The following is an 8,369-nucleotide window of genomic DNA, read 5'->3' on the forward strand; positions in this document are numbered from 1 at the left end:
TGTATCAATAGGGTGTATAAAACAATATTCATGATTGGCAGAACTGTTTTTTTTTTTACGATTTGAAGGGAATAGGAAATGTTGGTCTCCTTATAATGTTACAAGTTATAGATTATGTCATGCCGAGTCTGTTAATTAGTGACTCCAGTTCAAATCCACAGTACAGCTGAACTATGAATATATTTTTTCCTAAATAATTCACAAATTTTCGTACACCAAATGGCCATTAATTGGTCACATTAATTGGCCAAACCCATGTCATATGTGAGCTGACATTGACGGCTCATAATTTTTTGTTTGGAAAAAAAACGAAGCTGAGGATCTTCTCATTAGCTGATCTTTGTAACTGTTATTCCAAGTTGCGCATGCGCAGAGTAGGGCGACTCCCCGAGCTTCCACGTCGGTGCACGAGCGGCCGGTAGCCAACCAGAGGAGGCCACAGAGTGTTTGGAAACAACATTCCTCCTCGGCACACACACTTCAACATCCACTACCCTACAGGAACTTCACCCTGGAGACCAAAATTAACTTTTCTCCGATTTTCTCCGACGCAAATTTGTTGCACAATTTCTCATTGTGACGTTTGCGGGGTTAAATTTGAAGCTAGTGGATTGCGTTCAGACAAAACCGAGAAAGTCAGAAAATGGACCTTCAACAACAAACGATTTCTCTCGTTATAAAAACGCCCAACCAGGCCCATGAAGACCAGACGGTCCACGGCGTCTGTCTCCATTGGACTATTAAAGACCTGAAGACGCATCTGTCCACTGTCTTCCCTACAAAGCCGGTGAGTTGTGTTTGCTGGCTAATGTTACTTAGCTCGGAGCGGTGTTACGGTATGTTACACTCCGGAAACGAGCTGTGTGTGTGTGTGTGTGTGTGTGGGGGGGGGGGGGGGGGGGGGGGGGCTTTGTCGAGAGTATTCCAGTGTGATTAACAGCCAAAACAAAGTCAAGCACTGTTTGTATCCCTTTGTACCGAACCACTAATTGCTGTTCCGGATAATGGAACCAATTCCATGTATATACCTATTATTCTTTACACATTCATTTATGTATGTTTTATCTTCCGTGTGTTATGTTCAAGACAGGAACTAAAGGATATTTTTGACACGTTTTCAGGTCTATGCCCCAAATACACGTGGGACCATAAACAAGGCCACGATGTTGTTCCTCAGCATTACAACCCAAACCAGACCCCAGTTCATATCTGATTTATTCTAGTTCTTAACACTTAACTTTGTTTCAACTTTTAACTTTGCTTTCCTTTTCATTTGTAGCCTGTGAGTGACCAGAGACTGATTTACTCTGGCAAGCTGTTGCCTGACCACTTGCACATTCAGGATCTCTTCAGACAGGTATGTGTGTGTGTGTGAATATACTTCAAATGTTGTGCTTTATGTGTACAATGAAGTGCTTACAAACACTGAACATGAGGTTTATTGCATGTACAGTTTGGAGCTTGACTTCAGGATTTGGTATTTAAGTTGGAAAAGTTTGGACATTTACCTAAACAATTGCAAAAACCTGTTATTTAGATTTAATACTTTACATTTTTTAAGTTGCGTGCTTACGGTGTGCCTGCAACTTGACTCCAAACTTAACCAATCTTTGTCTGAGAATGCAAATGGATGGATATGTGGCCGTAAAAGGGTTTTCACAGCCTGTAAAAGGCTTGTTGTCGTTTATAAAAGCTGTATTCACGAGAACGCCTGTATTATGTTTCACGTTTTTGGTTCATAGTTTGTCTCTGCAAATCCCATCGGAGGATCATATTGCAGAACAAGAGACGGAATGAGTTGTAAGCCAACAGAACGTTCCTCACAAAGAAGGGATGAACCCAAAAAGATGCCGTCTTTGGCTCTGCTTAGAGTTTCAGGGACATAGTGCCAATATCCATCCTTAGACAATTTGATTATGGACACAGAGCAAACCCTCTACCTATCTCTCTATTTATACTCTTTTATCTGATTCTGCCCACCTCTTTTGTGGATGAAAAAAATGTAAAAAGATTTGTAGATTTGCATTCACCATTACTGAAACAGCCCGATACTTTGCATAAGTGGATTTCTGCTTTTCCTCTTGTGTTCAAATGGCTCAGTGTGTTTTTGCCACGTAGTCTTTCTAATCAGACTTTCATGTTTTCTCAGATGGACTCCATTCCCATGCTGCACCTGGTGTGCACTATCCGTAATCCGCCTACATCACTTGGAGCTAGACCTAAGGTGAGAAATGATGTTTGCTAATATATCAACTAAATCTATCTTCCCTTAGAATGCAACAGAGGGAAGTGGATGTTGGATTTGTCACTTCAGCTGCTGCTTGGCCAGGTTCAGCCAAGGGTTTTGATCATGGAGTAGTCAAAGCGAGGAATCTATTGGTGTTTTTCTTCTGCTTTTGAATCCTACCCAAGCTGCGTAGAGCCGTACACAACCAGTCCTTATTGGTGCTGTCTGCATGGCTCGAGTCTTTCACACTTTACACCCTGGGCATGGATTCAATCTATTGACATATAAAGTGAAGCGTTTAGACTGAGGCAGCTGATGCTTTGTCAATCAATCATAACATTTTTCCTTATATAGTAACTTTAAGGCTTACCAGCGCTAAAACATGTATCACAGAACAGAACAGGACCAATCGCTCTTCTAAACCAGGATGTTTCACCCTGCAGTACAGCGTTGAGGAAGCTGGCTTCTTTTTGCTCAGTGCACACCACTCTTTGTGGATTGTTTCAACAGAATTGTTTCAACAAAACTAACGATTGTATTGAAATTCCATTGTAATACGAGCAGCCAGCATGCTCCACCCAGCTATGGAGCGGGGCCAAAAACTGGCTTTTCAATTCACTTCAAAATGTGAGGTAAGCAGTGCAACGTGACACGTATCTACTCTGGTCTGACAGCCTGCTGTAGGTACACAGAAACATTTGAGCGACAGCTGCAGGAAGACGCTGTGGGGGTTACCAGAGCGTGTAAGACATGAGTTTCCGAAGCGGCATGTATGATGATGGCACCAGCACAGCCACCACACATCTGTAGGTATTAACTGAATGGCGTAGCGGTTGAATTGCCCTCTTTCAAACCCTGAAAAAGAAAGAAAAAGAAGGATTAGAAAAAAGGCGGTCTGTGAATATCTCAGCAAACCTGCTCAAGGTAACACAGTGTGTAACAGAGTCTCCTATGTCACTTATAATTGACATTGGCTTTGAAAACCTGGGTGGATCCCAAATTCCATAAGACGGCGTGCTCAGCTGGTTCATGTAGAGGCGCACTTCATCACCGCCTCCTTCATTACCGTCCACAGTGAACCGGTTTCACTTCAGCTGCTTTTAGAGAACGATTGCTCATTTGAGTTTCAAATCACTATCAGAAATCCTCATGAGGTTTGAAGCAGCTCTCCCTTCAATCTCATTTGTATGCCGAGCAGGTGTGGTGTAGGAAAACATTCACTGTACGCACAGGAGGTGTGTGTGCGTTTGTGTGTGTGTGGGTGTACTCTCGTTTTTGCATGTATGCTGTGTTTTATTGCAACAAGTTTAACGGTTCAGAGAGAGGCTCTTTACAAATACATCTTCTTGCTTGTCCCTGCAGACCAAAGTGGCAGAACAGCCGCACTCTCCGCCTCATTCATCCCACAACATCTCAACCAGCCCGGACCTGAACCCCACACCCCCAGCAGCCTCAGCCAGCCCCAGCATCCCCTCACCAGTCCAGGAGCCCAACACGCCAGAGCTGAGGCAGAGGAGGCAGACTACTATGTCAGCTGCTGACCCGGCTCAAACACAGACGCCAGCTGCTCCTGCATGGCCCCACGCTGCTGTGTAAGCCAACTTGGAGCCTTTTCGGTCTCATTTTCAGATAACTTTGACATGACTTGGCAACGACTTTGACTCTGAGTCACCTCTCTCTTATCTCTCCTCCTTTTCTTTCAGGCCTGCAGCTCCAGAGATGACCCAGCCAGCCTTCCCCAACTACTCTCTGTACAGCCCTCAGCAGCTACTGTGGCTCCAGCACGTCTATGCCAGACAGTATTACATGCAATAGTGAGTTGTAAATCATAAACAATGCAGAATTACCACATTTATTTAATATTAGGTAAAAGTAATCTAAGGTCTGTCTTTCTTTCCACCAGCCACGCAGCTTGGGCAGCAGCAGGCACCGTCCCCTCGGCGTCATCAACAACCATTGGCCCGTATCCTCCTGTCTCTGCCCACCAAGCACCCGTCCCAGCCCCCTTAGCCAATCAGAACCCCATCAACAACCTGCCAGCAAATCAGAATCCAGCACAGGACGCTGCATTTATCAACCCTGCTGGGGCCAATCAGAACATCCGTATCAATGCACAGGGCGGGCCTGTGATGGAGGACGAAGAGGACGTGGACCGCGATTGGCTAGACTGGATGTACTCCGCCGCACGATTTGGTGTATTGCTCACGATCGTCTACTTCAACTCCAGTCTGAGTCGGTTTATCATGGTGATGAGCACGCTCCTCCTCATGTACCTGTAAGTGTAGTCTGATGTTTACCGCTTACACACCAACATTTTAAAGGTGTCAAGAGTCTAAAACAGGGTCATCTACAGGCATTTGGGATTTAAACAAAAGCACTGTATACTCCAAACATTTCTAATACTTCTGCAATGTATTCAAGAAGGCACTGGGGATAGCTGCAAAGAAGAGAATGTCAGTGGAAGGATTTTGAACGGCCCTCAGGGTTGTGTAACCATCAAACCTGTCATACAGGAGATAAGTGCAAACAAGTGATGCAGCAAGATGTTCAGAGGATGTTCAGAGCACAAAGCAAACTTCAGTGGCTCAGTTATGACTGAAGAACAAGCAAAAACACGTTTAAGTTTGTTTATTCAGGGATGTGACACTACAGTGTGAAACTCCACTTCTCCTCCAAAAGGGAACGCACCATCCAGAGCAGCTGTAGCAAATGCAAGGTTTAATGTGTGAAAGACGAAAAAATACTGACTGACAGAATTCACTGGAACTGCTACATTCATTCTCAAAAGAAAAGTGAAAGCACCCATGAAGTCATATTATTAGATCAGCCACTTCAGTCTGAATAAAAGTTTAGCTCACTTAGCTTGACTTGAATGCACTGCCACTATTCTCTCTCTCTCTCTCTCTCTCTCTCTCTCTCTCTCTCTCTCTCTCTCTCTCTCTCTCTCTCTCTCTCTCTCTCTCTCTCTCTCTCTCTCTCTCTCTCTCTCTCTCTCTCTCTCTCTCTCTCTCTCTCTCTCTCTCTCTCTCTCTCTCTCTCTCTCTCTCTCTCTCTCTCTCTCTCTCTCTCTCTCTCTTTAGTAAATCAAGCCTGCTTCCTGCTGCTCACAAGGCACCAAACCTCTTTGCATTTATTGAAAGCTCTTCACTATTCTCCTCTGCCACAGACACACCGCTGGTTGGTTTCCATTCAGAAGGAGAGTGCAGGTCCAAGGACAGAACCCTCTGCACCCCCTTGAGGCCCAGCACAACCAGCAGAATGAGAACAGAGACCCACAGCCAAATCCAGTAAGAAATTTGATTTTTCCATCCTAACCCACCTTGATTTATTTCCACATGTATACATTTCCCTGGGCAGCCCGGGTCCCAGTGTTCTGAGGCATGACAGGAAGTATTAACACGCACGCTATGTACAGAAGCTGCATTGCGGTGAAAGCAAAACTAAGGAAATACACAGATGGAGGGAAGTAACATGATTTAGAAATGTGCTGAATAACAAAACTCGTTGCTTAAAAATCCCCATATGAGGTAAACAATACTGGTTGTGGGTTTGAATCTGGTCCATGGCAGTCCTTGCTGTCTCTATTTGAAAAGTTACTCAAGTTGTCAAGAATATTTGAAAAAGAAAGGCATCCAACTTGACATTATATACAGGTGCATCTCAATCAATTAGAATATTGTGGAAAAGTTCATTTATTTCAGTAATTCAATTCAGAAAGTGAAACTCTTAATATATTGTAGCCTCATGGTGTCTCACTCTAATCAGCTCATTAACTCAAATCACCTGTGAAGGTTTCCTAAGCCTTTAAATTGTCTCTCAGTCTGGTTCAGTCGGCGACACAATCATGGGGAAGATACCATATCCTGTGTGTAGGGTCCATGTAAAAGAACGAGAATGCTATTCACATATAATAGAATATAGCGAGAGTTGTGCACACATCGGTGAAAGTGTCTTTAATGGCGTGTTTTAATGATGACTTTCTGTCCAATACCTCCAGCCTGAAGAGCTTGATGACGGAGAAGCAGAGGAAGCGGCTGATGCTGCTGCAGTGGAGGGATCTGATCAACCCGGACCGATGACAGCAGTTTTAGTGCCTCCTCACAGGGTGTCAGCCATGTGGACACTCTGGGTTTTCTTCAAAACCTTCTTCTCCTCACTTATTCCTGAGGCACCTCAGGGTGTGGTCAACTGAGCATATGATGGGACAGAAGATTCAAAAGAATTTCATTGACTGTGAAACAAGTGAAGACACCAGCGATTCAAGCGGTTCAGGATCTGTGAATTGCCAAAAATCTGGGCTTGATCCTAAGGATGGATCATTGCATCATCGCAGTAACCATGACTGCTGACTAGTAATCACAAGGGAAATTTGGAACTGTTTAATGGAGAAAATGACTCCAGCTCTATATCTGACCAAATATGCACTTTCTCTCAATCTTTCATAACCCAGTGGTCACTGTCAGCTGGCTAAGGTCCCTCTGTTTTCCGACTTGTGCATTACAGGAAAGCACACAGCCATAGCTGGTTGTTTCCTTTACCTAAAATAAGCAGTAGGTGGCGGCTGAAGGATAAAAACCTCTCAATTCTTGAAAATACAGCCAATGCTACATGTTCACATATGACCAGTGAGGCTAAACAATTCTCCCTCAGGTGGTTTGCGGTACATGCACATTCTTAGGTTCAACCATCAACTCGGAACAAGTTTCATATATTATTATCATTTCATTAGATGTCAATTGTGACATGGGACAGTAGTTCAGGGACCAACAAATGACTTGTTCAGAAAGTACATCAGAATTACTTATTTTATTTTAACAAAACCAACAGAATTCACTTCATTCTGTCAGAGTTTGTAGGATGATCTAGTCCTAGTTTGGAGTGAAGTTTCTCATGCTAGAGTTTCAGAATGTTTTGGGAAGGAGATGATATTTGTGACCAAATACAAAGCTGACTACTTCTGTCTGGCTATATATTCTGCACAATAGAGATATTGGCATAGTAACGAATTAAACCATTTGTAAATATATTGTGTATATATGCACACACAGCACTTTACAATATGTAAATTATGCAAGCTTGTAATCATACTGAGAGGCGATTGCTCTTCTTGATGCTTATATTGTTGAGAGCTCTTTATTTGTTGTTGTTTCTTTTTAAATTTCAGGGTTGCTGGAATTTTTTTAATCAAACTAATCAGTAACTTAATTGTCAGCTTAGAGAGACACCTGCTGTTTGACTTATTGAGATAAGCACAGGATTATGTCTTTAAAGAGACAGAATTAAATTTGAACTCCCAGCTAGTTTCTATTTTCACCTAATAGAGATCTAATTTTATTATTTTAAGGGCCCTTGCCCTGATAACCATTTTTGTTATTGGGAGTATTTGCATGTTTATCAATGCTAAATTACACAATATTTATTACTTCTACGTACTTCCAGCTCCATTTCAGGTCTAAACTAAACTACTTTGTTCACGAAAGATAATTGTTAGCATAATAGTAAGGTACTTGACTATTAACTCAACAAACAAGTGTTCAAATACTCAAACAATACAGCCTAAGGTCTCAGTCACAAATCTTTACATTACATGTCTTTTACTTGCAGTCATTTCATATTCTAAGTAATGAACTAGGGATGCTGGCTTACTGTGAAGGTACATTTCTTGCTACTGAGTCACCTGTTTGTCATGTTTAAGTAAATTCTATTCTTCTTTGCTACATTTTCTTCTGGTACTTGTAATGGTCACCAAGTGTAGTCATGATATTGGGAGATCATCCACCTTTGAATTTGGTTATTGGTGAGTGCTAATTATGTGTGCTGAGTTTGACATGCAATAAAGAATGCAATAAGTAATCCAGTTTAAAGGATTTGATGTTTATTTCTTCTTGTGTTGATGTTTGTTGTCAATTGGTTTGTAAGGACAGTAGGTCGGTAAATAGGTCTGTAAAAAATATCTATTTGTGTCTTCAGGATCAATCAAAGGGACTACGTCCACAACATCACCCTTTGTGGAAGACCTGTTTTTCTCCAGTAGCTCTTGTGCTCTGGAGTAAATAGATGTTTGTAGGTGGAAGTTATCAAGATCAGTGAGTGAACGATTCAGCTTGTTGACTTGTTGGGGGAAGGTGAGATCATGGTCGAG

The 8,369-nt window shown here is 42.5% G+C and overlaps 1 protein-coding gene across 1 annotated transcript; it reads left to right on the forward strand.

Annotated features, from left to right (window-relative positions):
• The first annotated feature begins 408 nt into the window (after nt 1-408).
• herpud1 (homocysteine-inducible, endoplasmic reticulum stress-inducible, ubiquitin-like domain member 1) lies at nt 409-8,084 on the forward strand. The gene is made up of 8 exons (XM_076141936.1): nt 409-787; nt 1,280-1,357; nt 2,150-2,224; nt 3,590-3,819; nt 3,931-4,041; nt 4,131-4,502; nt 5,394-5,514; nt 6,225-8,084. Exons 1-8 carry the CDS (start codon nt 644-646, stop codon nt 6,417-6,419), a joined length of 1,326 nt encoding a protein of 441 aa, XP_075998051.1. The 5' UTR covers nt 409-643; the 3' UTR covers nt 6,420-8,084.
• Nucleotides 8,085-8,369: the final 285 nt, after the last annotated feature.

This window comes from Genypterus blacodes, unplaced genomic scaffold (genome assembly GCF_046128005.1).
Source record: "Genypterus blacodes isolate CSIRO-AG114 ecotype Tasmania unplaced genomic scaffold, CSIRO-AGI_Gbla_v1 ptg000021l_1, whole genome shotgun sequence".
Taxonomy (NCBI): Eukaryota; Metazoa; Chordata; class Actinopteri; order Ophidiiformes; family Ophidiidae; genus Genypterus; species Genypterus blacodes.